Raw genomic sequence first — 19414 nt, 5'->3', positions numbered from 1 at the left:
ATTTTACTTGTTTAAAGTTACCTTTGATTTGTCTCCTTTGAAAAGACGATGGCAATATAACATCCATTTTAACAATTGAATTACAATGAATGATCAACAAGATTTAATTTCAATACTAGTTATTTTAGTTATTATAAATTTGTTACAGTCAGTGATACTTTTTTTTTTATTTAAAGCGTAAAACGATACACAATTTAAATTATATATTTTTAAAAATATAAAACACTCTACGTTGTGTCAGACTGATCTCCAAAGGGCGCTCCAATGTCCATATCTGGAACTGAACTTGTCCAAAAGATTTTTAAAAAAATGTCTTGTCAGGATGTGTCCACCTGAAGACAGCCACTTCTTGTCAAGCTTTGAAAAAACAGAGAGAACTCAAGTATATGAGAGGCGTTCACCCAAAAGTATCCGAATTTTTTTACGGACTTGATCTTGTTCTTCGTAAATTCTTGATCTCAGGTGCGGAGGTAGCTGGAAATAGACAAGAAAATGCTTATATATATATATATATATATATATATAAATATATACCGGCATATTGTGTAATCCAGCATTCTAAAGAGTGTCTGAAGATTTCAGGCAAGGTAGGAATGATTTTTTTCCCTAAATCTGTACAATTAAAAAAAAAAAGTAGAGTTCCTCTTTCAGACCTTGCGATCTAATAGGGCAGATGATGTTAAGGTCATCTGTTTCTTTGGCCAACGGTTAACGAGTAAGGTGTTATGTGGCCAGCAAAACGACCAACTGCCTTTACTTTTCCCAGATAAAGTCAGGTAACCATTAGAGTTAAGTGAACTCAGGAAGTCCTCAAAATCCAGAAATTCAAAATCCTAGTCGTCACCGACATTCAAACCCAGAACTCCAGGTTCGGAAGCCAAGCGCTTAACCACTCAGCCACCGCCCCCAACATTCTATCGAATGACTAGAACTGCTCCAGGCAAAGTGTGAAATGTTGATTCAAAGTATTTTATAAGTAATATTAGTTTCGGGAAAAATAGTTCTACCCTCCAGTAGACTAAATAGCATAGTCCTGTTCTTTAAAGTGTAGACTTTTAAAAATTACAACTGAGTGTGCACAACTTTATGGAGCTCTGTAAATTGTTGGTACAAATAGTGTTTTATATTGTGTTGTATGGAAGTCGAACTATAAAAGAATATGTGATCCATGCGATTATAACTACAAAGAAATAACCGCATGCCTTGATATTGATTTATATTTTAGTGTGATGATCGTGGAACGCACAAGTTAATTCATCCTGCTCAGCAAGGCTTCAGTGCAATTAATTTTGCCTGAAAAATTTACACAGATTTCGCCTTTGTACTGGTAGATCTTTACGTTGGGGATAAGCACAGTTCTTATTTCCCATGAACTCGTAGATAGCTATGGAGTCCAATTCTCGCTTTAAAAGGCCAGATGTGTACATGTCATGGATAAGCTTGGTATCCGTATATGATAATATATAATAATTTTACTTGTTTTGAAATAAACTTTGTGGGCTACGATAGAAAAAAAAATTATAATAAGGGGTTTTGTCATTTAATTTCTTGCTGTCAGGTTGATAGGACTTTGAGTCGCACCCAGATAACAATACATAATAGTATTCCCCAGTGAACACTCCCCTATATATACATTATACAGTGCTATTTTGTAATACAAAAATATGTGCCGGTACTTAGTGATGGATTGCCTAACTTTAAACTACTAATAAACTAAAAATAAACGTTAAAATACAAGAAAAGTAATAATTTTATATATATATATATAACCAGCGTGAATCGGTAGATTTAGATTTTATGGACGTTTCATTTATTATATTACATCTCATATACAAAAATTCTATAATTTACCTTTGGGTCAAGAAGCTGCATAAGATATTTCTTCGACTGACTAATGAGCAAATGCAGAGTTTCAGGTTGTTCCATTCGCTGCGGACTGCTCGTTCCTGTTGCTATAAACAATGGAGTATCTATAGGCTGAGGTGGTTCCACGCACATTCCAAACGCTTTAGGTCCAGAAAAACTAAATCCCAAGAAGAAATAAATCTTTCTCTTAAACATCTCATTTCTTTGAACTGGGTTCGCGGTCGGCACAGACAGAGAGAATTCACGACTGCTGCCAACTTTTACTTTGACTATCACCTCATGACCTCCTTCTGCTAAGACCCCATTTAGGATTCGTACGTTTTTCCTGAATTGTGGTGTCGTATACATTTGCAAAACTTCTGCTTTTTCAAAGAAAACTAGGTCCAGCAATGGAGGACCATTCCCAAGGAAAAACAATGTCGTCTCTCTTCTTTTGATGTATTTTACAGACTTGGGATAATTTTTGTTGAAGGCTTTTCTCCATTCCTCTATGGCCAGTTTTAAATCGGCTTCCATTCTCAACCCGTAAGTTGATCTTTCTTCAGTTGGGAAATTATACAGGACAAAATACAGAAACATTTCCAAATGATATCTGTCGTTTGTTTGCTTCTGTCTCCCAAGTAAGTACATCTGTTTGCACCAATCCAAAATATTCACGTATGTTATTCCTGGAGCCAAATTTCTGTCGAGAAGACAGACTGTTACGATGTCCAACATACTGCGTAGATCATCAAAATTTCTTTCCTTTGAAGCTACATTCATGTGCAGTAATTGAAAGATTTGGCACAAAATTTCTTTTTTACCATCTTTTCTTAATTCCAGTAAAGAATGTAAAGACTTGGCCCCGAGAAGTCGTGCTCGTCTTCTACGATAGGCACAACTATCAACTTCGTTGTAATACTTCGGGACCTCATCGCTGCATTCTCCAAAGTAAACATCTAGACTGGCTTTGAGGTCAATTAATGTTTTTCTGTCTGTCTCATGTCTGTCCGTGGTGTAAGCAGATTTTCCTTTCATTTGGAGAAACTCGTCGTCCAGCCGACGCATGGCTTCTTTAGAACATTGTTCCAGGCTTTTTAAAAACTCTTGTTCCTCCTCTCCTAGAAATGTCAGCTCTTCGTCCGTCTTGTCACTACTGGTTAAGTAGCTATGCAAGGCGTCTCTGTCTTTGAAACGTGTGGACAGCTCCAGAGCACTGAGGAGCAAGGCTATCACTCTAAGTTCACCGAAATAGGAAGCCAGATTGTTTTCTTCGTTAGTGGATGGCTCTAGCTCGCTAACACTTTGCCCTCTTCTGAATGCCCAAATACTCATTTTTCCTAAGCTGATAAACTCACAGATATCATGTTCCTTAAACCTCATCCCTTCCTGCACATTTTTCTCAAACGACACGAGTTCATATAACTGGCTTTTAAAAACTTGCCCGTAAGTGTCCCATAGAAATGAATTCTCTTCAAGCGTGCCAGTGGCACTTTTAGCGAAATGTTTAGCTTTATCCCAACACTTTTGTTCTATATAATATCTAGCTAGCAACTGAGCTGTGAAAGGGTCGCTGTTTAAGGAGTAAAGTAGCTCCAGCAATTCTGCAACAGTTTCAACATTTTCATTGGACTCGACTTGAAGAATGAACTCAGAAAATTTGTTCCGGACTAAACCATTTTTTTGGTAGTCTCTTTTTTTGAAAATGTTGTTTATAATTGCTTGCAATGACTTGAAGTCAGAGGTGGTTTGGTGGAAAACATGATTCAATATTTCCAACATTATGTTGCTGTCTTTTTGTCCCGTTCTTTCTTTCATTCGCGACAAAACTTCCTGGGCCATGACTTTACAGCAGACTTGCAAGTGCTGGGAGTTCTTGCTTGTGAGTTTTTTATTAGAGGACACGTTTAATAAAACTTTGACTGCTTGGCTCAATTTGGCCTCCCAGTTTACATTTCGCTTTCCCTGTTGACGGGATGAAACGTAATTTAACATTTGGTCGAAGCAAGAGATTGGAATGCCTTTGAAATCAGGGTCATACGTGTTTAATAATGCCACGATCTTCAGAAGTTTGATTTCACGCTCATCGGTTATCCCCTGCGTGAAAGCTTTGACCACATTTGACACATAGTCTTTGTTGAAATTGTGGCGCAGAATATTAAACGCAATTAAAAACTCTGGGTTGACATTTTCGTTTTTGTTATCATTATATCTTTTGGTCAGAGTTTTGTGTCGATTTTTAAACCATTCTAATTCTTTGGGGGTGAACTCCTGCCTCAGTGCAACATGATTTTCTTTGAACATATGAAATGGCAGTGACGTTCTTCGTAAGCACGCAATGATTACACAATAAACTGTAAAGACTTCATTACCATAACGCAATCTTTCTCGTCCTTTTTCTTCTAAACTATCCCGCAGTTGATCAAATTTTTCTTCGTTATCTACTAATATTACCACAGGTTTAGGGCGCTGTTCTTTATACAGTCGAAAATCGTCAATCTGAGCACATGTTTGTGGCGTTATTCTGTCCACAACACAGCACCTGAACTCGTTTCGAAGATCCCATAAAATTTGCTTTGCAGATGTAGTTCCACCAGCGCCAGGCTGGTGTAGAATAGATACTACATTCACACAATCCTGATCATCTTTGCGTCGAACTGCAACGGCTTTGCGAACATTCTCCATAAGCGTGTCATGGACATCTCTTTTTAAAACCTGATCGTGAAAGACAAAGTTCCACCAATCCACTTGTTCACCCCTGTAGAATTTCTCCTCTACAGTTTTCTCCCTTTTCTCTTTTTCATTTTTTGCAATTTTCAAATCAAAATTTTTAGCAGGCAAAACGCTAATATCGCTCCAGTCCTTCAGTTTCTTTTCTCTTATTTCAACAAAGGCTCCAGTGGAGCTTGGGAGGCAGCAGTTTTCACTGGGTTCTTTGTTGGTAGCTTGACAAATAATTAAGTTTACCTGTTCCCATGGCAACCCAACCACACATCTTTCATTGACATCAGATCTATTCGCACGGTTTCTACACAAAATTTGATCTTGCCAAAGTCGGGCGATGTCTTCCGTCTCAGCTAATACTATCCAGTTATCTGGAAGTTTTCTAAGAACCTCGTCACACGCTTCAATCATTGTGACATAATTGCTTGAAAATAAACAAATGATGATGGTGATTCTATCTTTTTCATATATATCCATAAAACACTTTAGTGCTTTTTGAAACGAGCCGCTTCTGTCTCTATTCCATTCCAAAGGTTTTAAAGCGGGAATAGACATGTCTTTGTAACCATTACAGAGCATCCAAACTATTTTCATTTCTTGATCAAGGCTTGTTCTCAACTCATTGTACTGTTCTATTTTCAACTTAGCTTCATCAAAATCATCAGTCGTTAGGATCCGTAGGCTCTCTTCATGTTTGTCTTCTAAATTTTTTAACAGTCCTGCATCCGCTCCATTGTCGTCAAAATCAAAAACGACTTGGGGTTGAAGATGTTTTATAAACTTTGTTCTGTTCGTCAGGTAATCTTGGTTCATGTGTTCATCTAATGGACTGGTCATAAGAAAAGGAAAAATGACGTCTTGAATTGTCTCTGAGCCCCCAGTTAAAAAATTTAAAAGTTTGACTCTTAAATTTCGGCTCGGTTCAGCATTTGATAGACTCTCTTCTTCTTGCTTTCTTTGCTCAACTATCCTTGGCTGAACTTTTTCATACAGGCAAAGTTCTTCAGACGAAACAACCTTTGGAAAACCTTCATCGGAAAATTTAAATACGACTACATCTTTTCCTTTATGATTTCTGCGAAAACGATCAGGGAGAAATTTTTCTTTTGTTCTGACAATATCTTTATCGAGAGCAACTGTTGCAGGTACAATGTCTAGCTCTATGACGTACCGATGGTCTTCAGTATCAATCACAGGCACAAAGCGAATATCCCTAACTGTACTGAGGACCACCTCTTTTTGATTTTCTGTGAATGAGCAACTAAGGGCTTCTCGGATTTCGGCTTCCACTTCTTCCTTTGGCAGACAAACACCAACTATCTCCCCTTGGCTAAACTTTTCGTTTTCGGCGGGACTTATTCCAAAATATATTGTGCCATTTCTTCTATCGTTCAGACAGGCTGAAACAAAAGGCACAACCTCTTCAGAAATGAAAATTAGAGCATTTTCTTGGTCTGTATCTTCAATTAGATAAAAGTTTTTAACAGGAAGCGTTTTTCTGCCTCGGATATTAATAGACACGTCCGCGCAGTGGCCTTTGGTGTATTTATCTGTGTGTGTAACTTCAGTGTCGAATCTCCGTAAAAATGCTCGGTACACATTTGTTTTGTGTGAAAGTTCTGTTATCAACAAAGCCAATGTCTTTTTCACACCATAAGTTGAAGTTTTCGGAAGGACCTTATCAAAGTCTTCCTCTTTCATGGTTAAGAAAATCTTCCCAGAAATATTCTGCATCTCTAAGACACTTAAGTCTTCAGTGGGTTGTCCTTCTTGCTCGAGACGAGACGTCAGAAATTCTCGAAGCTCAGTATTTGACATGTCTCTAACCTCTTTCTGTTCTTTGAGTTCTTTCTGTTCATTGAGCTCTTTCTGTTCTTTGCATTCCGTAATTCCACCTGGTAAATAACATGAAATTTAATTTTATAAGTGTATTAGTCTGATTAATCAGTAATTGCCATGCATAGGTCCTTCGTTTACCTACAACAAACAATATAGCAAAAAAAAAAGAACTAATTTGAGGGACATAACGATAACAGACAATTTATCAATAATATTTATTTCATAACACCTTGTTATATGCATATCCCTGTGGTTCTTTAGGTATATCTTCAAGGCCGGAATTACGACTTTACGAGACTGTGCAGTCTCCCAAGGTCTCACCCTTTAAAGGTTGTAATAATTCAGTTTTACCTGTTCCCTGACAAACCAACCACACCACTGTCATTTACTTTAGAGCAACTTGTCCTGTTTCTACATAAAAATTTGAGTTTGCCAAAGTTTGCAATGTCTTTCGTCTCTGCTAATGCAATCCAGTTATCTGGAAGTTTTCAAATAAAATGGTCACATGCTTTAATCATAGTGACATAATTGCTTGATTTGTTCTCCAAATTTCGAAGAAAAAAAAAGGTGCATAAATGCATATGTTGGTGTTTAGAAAGGGGGCGTTAGAAAGCTTGGTAAATATTACCTTCAGAAATTTGGATCGTCTCTAATTCTTTCGGCTCTTGAGGGCTTTCAGGTTTCACCTCCGGAGGAGGTTGCACACTTTCAAAGATCGGGCCAATGTTAACAAAGCACCTTTACAGAGGTCAAGGGTTAATTAACATTTTCTACAACTTCATAAAAGCTGCTAAGAAAACAAGTACAATGTTTATAAAAAGACTAAACACCTTCTTCTCTTTCATATACTTTCCTTTCAATACTCTAAACAGTTTTTGTACCTGATTATGTAACAGGAAAACATTAATTAAACTCCTTCAACCTTTCCCTATTGACGATTTTAAGGATAAATGAAACAATTTCAAAGACGCTAAATGGAACTTTAAATGTTGCCAACTATATAACAAAAAAAAAATCAATTGCGCTACTAACGAAAGAGCTTTGAGAATTTAATCCTGCAGTGCTAAAGAAGTGCAACACAAAATATACAAAAATGATCATAAAACTTTAAATAGGAAAAAAAAGGTTAGCTTGACAACATTTTACATTTTCTCTGTACACCTGATACACCAAAAAGTTGGCATAAATAAGTAAAAAAAAAACAATGTTCGACTTTCAGACCTTAAGAACTATAAGGCAGATGATGCAAAGGTCATCCGTTTCTGTGGCACATAGTTAACGAGGGTGTCATGTGGGCAGCGCACCGACCAACCGCCTTTACTTCTCCCCAACTAGTGTCAGGCACCCATTAGAGCTGGGTGGACACAGAGGCGCCCAAATTATCGCGAAGTTAAAAATCCCAGTCTTCAGAATTCGAAATACAAAAAAATATCGTCAAGTAAATTAGTTAGCATTAAATAATGAAATACATTACAATCAGATAGGACAATTTTTTTATGTAAGTTAGATCTATACTCTGAGGAATGTTTTATATTAGTATAACTAAGCAAGTAACTTCAGCCATATAAAAGGTAGTTTAATAACAGTAAACCTACTTTTGTGCCACCTTGTAGCGTTTCTGTCATAAGTGAAAACTGATTCACAATGTTACATAAAAAACATATATTGGAAAATATGTAATTTATTGACCCTAAATGCTATATAAGTTTGTTCGAAGTTTTCCAAAAAAAAAAAAAAAAAACAACGTTGGCATAAAAATGTTATACAAAGTAAAGAAACAAATATACAAGATAGATACTAATGAAAGATACGAATGAAAGATACGATTGAAAGATACGAATGAAAGATATGAATGAAAGATATGAATGAAAGATACTAATGAAAGATACTAATGAAAGATACTAATGAAAGATACTAATGAAAAATACTTATGAAAGATACTAATGAAAGGATACGTTGTGGCAGTTCTTTTACGTGGTCTTTTCACTTTAGTAACTTCCACCCTGGTAAATGTTTCTTTGACAAACTCTATAAGCTTCTCATTGCTCCACTCATCCTGGCCAGAGAAAACTGACTTGGCCTTCAGCAACTCTCTCACTTCAGAGACTGGAATGGACTCTTTGGGGACGCAGGTCAAACTTGACAGTAGAATTTTTCTAACAGTCTCATTCAACATATCAGGATTGGCTGAAATAGAAAGTGTAAAATGATGCTTAGGTAATAAAATTATTATATAAATATTTTTGTTACATTTAACATTTTACTTAAATGGACCCTTGGCGTTCTTATAAGCTAGCACGTGTCAGTAGCTTTAAATACCTCGGAGCTATCGTCTCAGATGGGAAAAAAAAACTGATCAGGATTGCTCAGTCCACAGCAGCACTATCATAACTTAAAACAATATGGAAAGGCTAAGGCAGTTAGACTGATGCGCTCCCTGGTTATGGCCACGTTTTTATATGCTTGTGAGTCTTGGACGCTGACTGCAGAGCTAGAGAGGAGGATCCTAGCAATGGAATTGAGATGCTACAGAAGGTATCACATTTAAAGACTGCGTCATACAAGGTCTAAAAAAATCTTGTGTGGAGTCCCAACAGTGCAAGGGATAGATGAAGGTGAAGGCATTAATTTAAACATTGACAGTAACTCCATTAAATGTACTTTCAATAATTTGTTATTTCTAAAGAAAAAAATTCCCGCGCTTGACTTAAATGTTTCTTTGTATTCAGAATGGAGTTGAATAACTAACTAGACTTTTAAAGAAAATCATCAGTATGAAGAGCTCACTGAACAAAAAACAACTCTTGCAATAATGGAGGATTACATAAAATAAATAGTATGAAAAATATTAGATCACCTTCATATTTATAAAAGAGGTTTTCATTTCAATTTTTGTTAAGTTACTTGCCAAAGACTTACTCTTGTTTTTTAGAGATGCATCGGATTTTGATTCAGTTCCTGTGATCTTATCAGCAATCAACTTATTAACAGGATCAATTTTCAGGGCGTCCACAAAATGCCTGTGCACAAACAAACAAAAATATTTAAAAATATTATATAACATACAATTTTAAAAAGTACTCTTTGAGAAGTGTAGAAATTGCCCTGAAATTTATAAATTCTAATATAACTTACGGAGACGCTGTGGCTGAGCCATAAAGCGCTTAGCTACTGAACCGGGGTCCGGGGTTCGAATCCTGGTGAAGACTGGGATTTTTTATTTCTGGATCTTCGGGCGCCTCTGATTCCACCCAGCTCTAATGGGTACCTGACTTAGTTGGGGAAAAGTAAAGGTCGTTGGGCTGGCCACATGACACCCTCGTTAACTGTAGGCCACAGAATCAGATGACCTTTACATCATCTGCCCTATAGAGGAGAATCCTAGCAATGGAAATGAGATGCTACAGAAGCTATCCCATACAAAGACCGCATCACAAACCAAGAGATTAGAAACAGGGTTACTGCAACGATAGGGGAAAGGGGAACTTTACTTTATTTGTTTATTTTACATATATAACTTATGATATAAATGTCATACACATGACACAATTATGACAGAAATTTCATGTCTTGTAAATGTTCTATTGAGGCTACCTGAAACCTTTGTATTTCTCTGGTTTTCCTTTAAGTATTTTTAAAAGCTTTCTCATCTGTCTGTCATACACTTTAATCTTCTCTATGGCCACCTTCTCCGAAAGTTCTATCACATCGTTCTGTCAAGGATAAAAATTTAAAAGTAATCTTCTTAGAAAGACAAACAAAATATACACATACAAATTTGTCTAATCTATTTATGTATTAAAGAAAAGTTTCAAGTGCCTAAGCAAGCATGTTATACAAAGAGATACCGTAAAAAAAAAACTAAGCTTATCTAAGGGGAAGAACTTCACACTTAAAACCATTTATCTACTTTCTTTTTCAAATCAACAAAAAATTAAATTATTGGTTAATTTTTCATTCAAATCTGTTAGGAACATTTAATAATTTCAGCATCAGTTGCTTGCATGACTCTTTCTCTTTATGAGAACAGCCCAACTGAGCCTCTCATGAAAACTACGAGTTGGACTCAATATTGATGGTTAATTAAGATGCATTTCATCAGAGGGGTGATTCTGTTACCGTAACATGGAAAAGGTTTTCAGAATAAACGCTGTAACGAAATGTGTAATGAACGTGTTAATGTGTCCAACCCAGGTTTTCATCCCAATCAGATCAACAACATAATAACTTGTAAGTCGTTCTATGACGGCAGAAAATAACATGATGCAAGCATACGTTATTGAACCCTAAATGCAAATGTAGGACGCAAACAAACAAATTTCGATAAATGTTACACATTTCAACCTTTACATTGTAGATCAAGTATCTACTGATTTAAAAAAAAAATGAACAATTTATTGTACACATTTAAATATATCTACCATGTGTAGCACTATTTTTGAAAAACTGGCATAGGATTTTTTTTTTATTTCCATTACATCAGAAACAGATAAATTAAAAATTGGGATAAATTATAATTTACTTTAATAATATTTACTTTTAAAATATGAACTTCTATTATATCTAACTATAATATCAACGTTGATAATATTAACAGTTCATTATTTTAGTTTTTAAAAATTTGATAAATATTAGCTGTTTGTAAAATGTTTTACATGTTTCGGATGTTTCTTCAGAGTTGAAGATAATTACTTCCTAGTCCGAACCTCCCGCAGGACGACGGGGGATGGGAGCGGGCAGGGTTTGAACCCTCGACCGTCGATAAATCCGAATGACAGTCCAACTCGCAAACCGCACGACCAGGCAGCCATCCTGTAAATGTAATGTATCGTCATTTATAGACTAATTTATACATGATATTATTTGCAAATAAATAGTTACCTCATAAAGGTGGATAATGATTGGATAGACGGGATTAATATCTAGAAGATCCTCCATATTTCTCTGAAGCTTTTCCCAGTCATGGGCGTTCATTTTTGTTATTATCAGGCTGGGCTCATAAATCTTGTTCTCTTACTTTTTTTGTAACCTAACAGATGAACAGGGTTTAGTTAATCCCTTAAAAAAAATATAGAAATTGTTCAATGTATACAAATCTAGGTAAATTTCTTTTTTAAATCATTATTACAACCATAATATATAATAATTGTTATAATAATTACAAATATGATAAACACTCCTCCTTTGTGGTCGAAGATTGTACCAGACAGACAGACACCCAGAGTGAGTTAATACAAACTTTATATTTATAAAAAAAAATGTAGTGTAATACATTTAAAAAGAGAATGATTCGCCCTTCCCGTCCAATGTTGTCAGGTTTAATTTATTTCCTACTAACTCGAAGAATACTGTCCTCGTAACTTTAGACACCGACACTGAGGGCTCCACGTGATCAAGGGCTAAAATTTCCCAGTCATGAGTGTCGTTTGCACATTTCCTAAGTAAACTCTTGAGAGTATCTTTATATCTCTTACGTTGACAGCTTATGTTAGAGCGCTTCCCATAAAAAAAGTTGCATAAGGACTGACCAGCACGTCGTAGATAGGGCATTTTTGCCGTGCAAGCACTGTTCAACTATGACATTTGTAGGATTTTGCATTCTAGTATTAAGCGACTGGCTCAAAAAAAATTTGGTCATCCCCACCTCTTTTACGTGGATGTAATCAAAAGAGACCCCAAAGCAGCGAATATTAGACTATTGGGAAGACATACCAATAGACCACATTATGTGTAGAGAAAAGGTGACCAAGAAAAAGAAATGGGCCTCAGCTACTCAGCTCTATTAATCCTGTTTCTAATCTGCCTTTTCGTAAGCCTACCTGCTTTTCTATGGCCTGTTGTAATCGTCATAACAAAACAATCTTCATTTATCCCTTAGTCAGGCTTAGTCTGTTGGACCGTTGAGGCACCACACAAGATCTGTTGACCATTTCGGATGTTAGTAGAATTGTCCAGATATTGTGGTCTTCGTCAGGTGATGGGTCTTCAAAGTTTATGTTCAGGTCAAGAGGGGGTTGTTTAAGGGTCTTGAAGTGTTCTAAAGGAGAATTAGAGCAACAGAGATAAAGTAGCTGTTTAAGTAAATCCGATTAACAATCATACCAACTTTTTTTCCCATGACCACCAAAATAGCTGCAAGACAGAGGAAGTAGACTTGACTAGATTTTTTTTAAGGATTTGTGTACATATAAACAAACAAACAAAACTGTTGATTGAGCAGGGGTAATATAAAATTAAAACTCGCAAAACTATATGAAAATAAGATAAGATTTTTTTTTAAATTATATATATATATATATATATATATATATCATGGGCGTAGCCAGGGGGGGGGGTTCTTGGGGTTCAAACCCCCCCCCGAAATGAAATCCCCCCCCGGGGGGGGGGGGAGTCGGAATTTAGTGACCGATTTTTTGCTTTGATTTTGTTTATTTTAGGTGAGATTTTAATACTAAACCATCACTTGCCCTAGCACAACCAAAGGGGTTTTGAGTTTAAAACCCCCTACCAGGGGGGTTCGAGTTCAAAAACCCCTACCTGGGGGGTTCGAGTTTAAAAACCCCTACCAGGGGGGTTCAAGTTTAAAACCCCTACTAGAGCGGTTCGAGTTTAAAATAAAAACCCCTACTAGGGGTTTTGAGTTTAAAACCCCCTACAAGGGGTGTTGAGTTTTAAACCCCCTACCTGGGGTTTTTGCAGTTAACTCCCCCTCTTCTATAAAACAAAACCAAAAAAAATGCAAACGAAAATCCCCTAATTCCATGAGCACAGTTAAGGAAGATTTTGCTTTTAAAACCCCGTCTAAAATTTACGATAAACCCCCTCTTTAATATAAAAAAAAGCTAATTACGCACTCAAAATGTTTAGAGCGTAGCTAAATGGGTTTTGACTCAGTTTTGAGTTTAAACCCCACTTCAGTGGGGTTTGAAGGTAAAAAATACCTCTTTTTAATAATAAAAAAAAAGCAAATTATACACTAAAAATGTTATGAGTGTAGTCTATGGGGTTTTGAGTTTAAACTCCCCTCCAGTGGAGTTTGAAGCTAAAAAGTACCTCTTCAATATAAATAAAAGAAAATTACTCACTCTAAAATCTATGAGCGTAGTCAAAGGGGTTTTGAGTTTAAACCCCCCGCCATCTTCAGTGTAAGAAAAAAAGCAAATTACGCACTCAAAATACTATGAGCGTTGCCGAATGGGGTTTTGAGTTTAAACCCCCATTCAGAGGGGTTTGGTGCTAAAAATACATCTTCAATATAAAAAAAAAGCAATTTACACACTAAAATTATTTGAGCGTAGCCAAGCCAATCGGGGGTTTTGAGTTTCTTCTACAGATGGCTTTTTTTTTTAAAGTTTAAAACCCCTCCAGATGGTTTTGAGTCTAAGATCCCCCTACAGAGCATTTTGAGGTGGAAAACCGCCAACAGAAGATTTTGACGATAAAACTTCTCTTTTAGATATAAAATCTAAAGCAAACTACAGTCACTTAATTCTAAGAGCGTATTCAAGAGAGGTTACACATTTTTACCAGTGGCAGGGCTCCATTAATGAACTGCAGTGAATAGTCATCTACCGAAATCGAAAAACACTAAATATAGCTCAACAAAGATGGCTAAGACAGATTTTAGGAGTTAGTTATAGAGATCAGATCTAAATCAAGGAAATCCTATGCCGAACTGGGAGTCAACCCCTTAGTAAGATTGTGAGAGAACGACGCATGAGGTTTGCGGGACATGTTTTCCGACAAAATGAATTACGCATAAGAAGAGTTGCAATGATATCCTAGTACAACTTGACGCCACTCATTCATGGAGGTCCTCATGGTAGGTGGGAAGAGGCTTCAGACATTACCAGTGACAGATTTTTATGGAAACTGCTTGACGTCAAATGCTCCGAACGGCGTGGGAGAGTCTAAGTCAGTAAGTATAGCACATTAGGTTTTTGAAATAAAACTTTTTAATAGCATTAAAATGGACTGTAGATACCTCAGAATATGCATTTTGTTGGCTTTCAATACCAGAAATAGTGCTTGGCGGCGGGGCTTCGCCCCGCGCTAGGGGAGCTCCTAGCGCTTCCCCAGACCCCTTTGCTAGTAATGGCGGGGAGTTCACAATTTTATGGAAACAGCTTGATGGCAAATGCGCCGAACGACGAGGGAGGGTCTAAGCCAGTAAGAATAGCACATTAGGTTTTTTAAATAGAACTTTTTAATAGCAGGAAAATGCACTGTAGATACCTCAGAGTATGCATTTTGTTGGTTTTCAATATCAAAAATAGTGCTTGGCTGCGGGGCTTCGCTCCCCCAGACCCCTTTGCTTTTAATGTCGGGGAATCTACAATTTTTTCACTAACTCATGGAAGAACCTATTCTAGGGCACAATAAACGTCTTCCGAAAGAATGAAGGGTCAGAATGTAATAAAGATTATGTACACACACACACATAAATACATATAATTTTTTTTTCGCCGGGAGGGGGGGAGGGAGGGTTCGGGGGGGGGGGGGGGGAGAAAAAAATTCACCCCCCCAAACCCCCCCCCCCCCCCGAAAAAAAATCCTGGCTACGCCCATGATATATATATATATATATAAAGCAGAATGTAGTGTGAATATAATATATGTGTGTATGTATGTCCTGCATATAAGTCAAAACCGTTAGACTAATCTTGATTAAATTGGATTAAATGCCCCTTAAAATATGGTGTTTGTTTAATGTCCCTACCACTACCGGAGGGCCCTAAAAATAGACAAAAGCATGAAAAGGTACCTAATTGTATCTCTATTAAAAAACAAAACTTTTTAACAAATCGGGTAGCCTAAACCCATTTTAACATTGTTCTCTTGATTTCGTGGTAAAAAATTTTTAAAAAATGTGAAGGGAATAAGTATTTTCCATGTTTAACTCGTTCTCTCCGTAATTATTTACCACATTATGGTGGAATCAACGATGGTATCGTCAGTTAGGAGAGAAAGAGTTAACATAGATCTAAACTCACACCAGTAAATCAGTAATACCAACACTAAGGCCTGAAGGCCCCAAGTCATATCCGTCTAGAATATATATATATATGTATATATAGATGTATGCAAACGCGACATGAAGGTCTTCAAAATCGACATTAGCAGCTGGGAAAAAATAGCACTGGATAGATGCACATGGAGAGAGAGAGAGCATAAAGGAAGTGTCTCGGATTGCATATGCCATACACAACAGAAGCAGAAAGAAGGGTGAAAATGCAACTGCGCCTGATGATTACATATGCCTGCAGCTGTGTATCAAGAATTGGCCTCTTTAGTCACACAAGAAGTTGCAAAGGGAAAAGATGCTCTCTTGAGACGTAAAATGCCACAGATATATATATATATATATATATATATATATATATATATATATATATATATATATATATATATATAAATATATATATATATATATATATATATATATATAATATTGATATTAGTTCAACAATTAGACATGCATATCAACGAGAATACACAGAATCATCAAGTCATTAGACTAATGTGTTACTCAAAGCTACTGTAATGGCTAGATTAAATAGGCCATAGTGCAGCACTTTCTACAAATGATCAAATCAGTCACTTTGTTTGTAACCTCATTATTACGCTCACAATTCCCTGTGAATCATTCTTTGCCTCTTGCTTTGATCTAAATTAATCAGGTAACGTAATTACTTTCTAAACATTTTGATTCTAATTATGGATAGATTCTAGATTCTACTACAACATGATTTGGTGAGAGCCAATGTCTATACACTGAGTTTAGGTAAAGACACTAGATCTATATCAGCGGTTTTCAACCTTTTACACTCGGCGACCCATTTTTACAATCCCCCACTCTGCCGCGACCCCCCAACACACACACACACACAAATACAGCAATAGAAGAGTAGACAATACTAATCCATATTTTCGATGGTCTTAGGCGACCCCTTGTAAATGGTAAATCGACCCCCAAGGGGATTGCGACCCCAGGTTGAGAACCCCTGATCTATATTATAATTTCTATATAAATATGACTATATTAATCATAAAATAATGTAACATTCACATTACTTACCTATTCCTTGACTCACGATCTATATCCATTAAAAAAAATCAAATATTTATTAGACTCCTGTTTTGTAGGCGTATACATCTTGATGATTAGAAAAAATAGATCATAGAATCTAATCTAGACTACATTTACTCATCTATGTGATCTAATGTCTGGGCAATACCTAGATTAGATCTTTCTAAAAAATACAACGTATATAGATCTTGATCTATAATCAACACTAGTACTACTAGATCTAGACTCTATGGACTAGATTGAATTTATCCTGATCTAGAAATGCATAGATTTGAGTCTTTTACACATTTTCTTTAGATTAATTAAGAATATGTGTATTTCACATTTGTAAATCTCGATCCCGGCTACTTGTTTACACTTCCGTGTGGAAAAAAGAAATCTTAGCCGATCTGTTTAGCTTTCCTAAAAATAACTTGCCCACGTCTCATTTACAAACGAACAGTAAACTTATTTGTTTCACTAGAGGAATAATGGGCAATATCACAGCTGATAACTGCATAAATATCCCTCCTCTAGTTTCAAAACACTACACGGCAAGTCTCACGTGATAACATTGACCGTGCCAATATTTTTTCGTCTGCTCCAATTGCATGACGGCGTCTGCTGTGGGTTTTTTTTTTTTTCGCTCGCTCGTGTATTACGGGATTCCAAGAAGGCTAAATTTAGAAATTGATTGCGATCAGCAAGAAATTCCAGACAGCGTCCAGTTCTTTCACTTTCGATAAGTTCCATCGAATTGATTATTGCTTTTTTTTTCTTTGAATAACGTCACAGTCTTAGGCATAGGCAAAGTATAATAGGTAGCCGCCTAGGGCCTCTGATTCATGAGGGCCTCGCACAGGACTAAAAAAAAACATTTTTTAGAGAATAAATAGCAAGACTTGTTCCCAGTGTTATTGTTGGAGTGCACTACCGTATAAATCAATTGCGTTATTTTATTTTTTCGCTGTTTATTTTTATATTTCATTTGGGGGCCACCAAATTCACCTCGCCCATGGCCTCCAATTATCTAAGGCCGGCCCTGCTTGGGATAACAGCAAAGTGAACTTTTTTTTTTCAATTCAAAGTACATGTATTTTATTATTAAAGAATCGACTATAGAGTATTACCCTACGTGTTTCTATATGTTTAATATTGTACTAGTCGACCGGCGGCGTAGCATACGCCGCTATTTTTGAGGGGGCGGCCTTAGGCCACTGCAACCTATGTGACCGCAGTGGGCCCCGCACTTTCATAGAACCCGCGCTAATTCATGGTGTATACATTTTTTAATGAAACCAGAAATAAGAGAGTGATCTTCCCTTTACTTCTTCTTCTCGTAAACCAGAAATAAGAGAGTGATCTTTCCTTTACTTCTTCTTCTCGTCAAAACTCTTGAGCGAAGAAGAGAATTATATATAGTAGTCGACCGGAGGCGTAGCATACGCCGCAATTTTGCAGGGTCGGCCTTAGGCCACTGCAACCTATGCGACCGCAGTAGGCCCCACACTTACATAGGACCCGCACTTTCAAAGGACCAGCTCTAATTCAATGTGTATAAATTGTTAAATTAAACCATTTTATAACTTAAAACAGATTTCCCGCGCCCTCCTGTCGATTTACCAGGAGCTCGTATACCAATTCAGTCCAACTTGCGGTCTTCACGTGTGACTCAGATATTGTCCGGTGGAACTGTTATCACTGACAGAAGGGGCAAAGGCGAACTGGCGCCTAAACAAATAACGTTTAACAGTTGTTGTTTTTTTTTTATTTTAACCGTGGGTGGATACAAAATAAGTAGATTAAAGCTCTGAATCCATACCTCAGCTGCTCTGCACCTATAGGCTACCTAAACATTGGGAAAAGGTTTGGAAGACAACCCTGAGGAAAAATCAGCCGGTGACCCACAGACAACTTGTAACACCCTGGCAAAGCCTGCGACGCCTCTCAACTTCAACTGTATCGGCCACCTTACATTTCTTTGGATACATCCGTGGCGTCGAGAGAGGGAGACAAGTGCTATGCGTGCGACATTGATCCAACAATAGCTTGAGCCCAGGTATTCATATCATTTTTATACGATGATCCATAAACGCTTTGCGACAGAAGGGAGGCCAACTGACGTACTTTTTGAGACCAAACCTATTTGTTCTCTTTCATAAAATATTGGTACAAGAGGAAAGGTCATCTTTTAGAAAGCGGGTTTTCTTAGCTGGTGTACAGATCGGAGGAAATGCTCCCGTCGCCTCAGCGTGGTACCTCCGTGGAAACGTCCAACCGGGGATGTGGAAAGGCTAAGTACGTGAGCGAACATATCTCCCAGTGAGCTACCACTGCATGCTCTAGCCAGTGTACCTGCACGTGGTGGGGATGTGAGAAAGGCTTGCTAACCAGTCTGAAACCCACTGCTCCGTTCCCCAACGGGGCCATAGGGTGATGATAGTCCCCTCACGGGTGCGTTGGCACATTATAGGCATATGGAGGCCACCCCCCCCCCACGTGGACTCGGCCTCCGGCCTCGCATGAGGAGAGGAACTCATGTCACGGGAAGAGGACATGGAACATGACAAGCCGGGTTTGATTAAATGATTACCTAGTTGTTCGGGGACTCCTGACAGAGGAGTTGGTGAAGAGCCAATTTTTCATCCTGGCCACGGGACAAAAGCCTTTCCCGTGGTCACATGGTTCACAAGAGATGAGGTCATCTCGTACCATACGTGGACATCTATACGGTGTACAGATCTCTCTGTTCATCTCAAAGCATTGTGTTTACTAAACTATCTAAACCATCTGTATATCTTAGAATTATAGTAAATCAGTGGCGTAGCAAAGCTGGGTGGAGGGGCTGCAAATTTGAAAGTCACCCAGGCCCCCACTTAAGGGCTCCCACGGCAAGTGTCTGATTTTTCTTTCTATCACATTAAATATTACGCCACT

General features: G+C 37.4%; 1 protein-coding gene across 2 annotated transcripts; it reads right to left on the bottom strand.

Moving 5' to 3' along the window:
* Positions 1-306: 306 nt before the first annotated feature.
* On the bottom strand, positions 307-17103 carry LOC106050909 (sterile alpha motif domain-containing protein 9-like). Of its 2 annotated transcripts, none has more exons than XM_056011760.1 (9): positions 16487-17103; positions 12228-12445; positions 11290-11466; positions 10003-10121; positions 9328-9428; positions 8364-8595; positions 7037-7146; positions 1852-6464; positions 307-474 (listed from the first exon to the last, which is right to left on the bottom strand). In XM_056011760.1, the coding sequence occupies exons 3-9, from the start codon at positions 11380-11382 to the stop codon at positions 379-381; spliced, it is 5364 nt and encodes a 1787-aa protein (XP_055867735.1). In that variant the 5' UTR covers positions 11383-11466; positions 12228-12445; positions 16487-17103; the 3' UTR covers positions 307-378. The 2 variants fall into 2 exon arrangements, with proteins under 2 accessions (XP_055867735.1, XP_013061423.2); XM_013205969.2 differs by having other exon boundaries at positions 11290-11437.
* Between the last annotated feature and the right edge of the window lie 2311 nt (positions 17104-19414).

Source organism: Biomphalaria glabrata, chromosome 15 (assembly GCF_947242115.1).
Source record: "Biomphalaria glabrata chromosome 15, xgBioGlab47.1, whole genome shotgun sequence".
NCBI lineage: Eukaryota > Metazoa > Mollusca > Gastropoda > Planorbidae > Biomphalaria > Biomphalaria glabrata.
This window is presented reverse-complemented; position numbering and strand designations above follow the sequence as displayed.

What these genes read in the sequence shown, in the direction of transcription:
- LOC106050909 (XM_056011760.1), bottom strand. Translation starts at nt 11,382, where the DNA reads ATGAACGCCCATGACTGGGAAAAGCTTCAGAGAAATATGGAGGATCTT. An exon ending in GACGATCCAAATTTCTGAAG is followed by an intron (nt 6,465 to 7,036) that starts GTAATATTTACC and finishes GTTATTTACCAG; the next exon opens with GTGGAATTACGGAATGCAAA. An exon ending in TGCAGCTTCTTGACCCAAAG is followed by an intron (nt 475 to 1,851) that starts GTAAATTATAGA and finishes GTCTATTTCCAG; the next exon opens with CTACCTCCGCACCTGAGATC.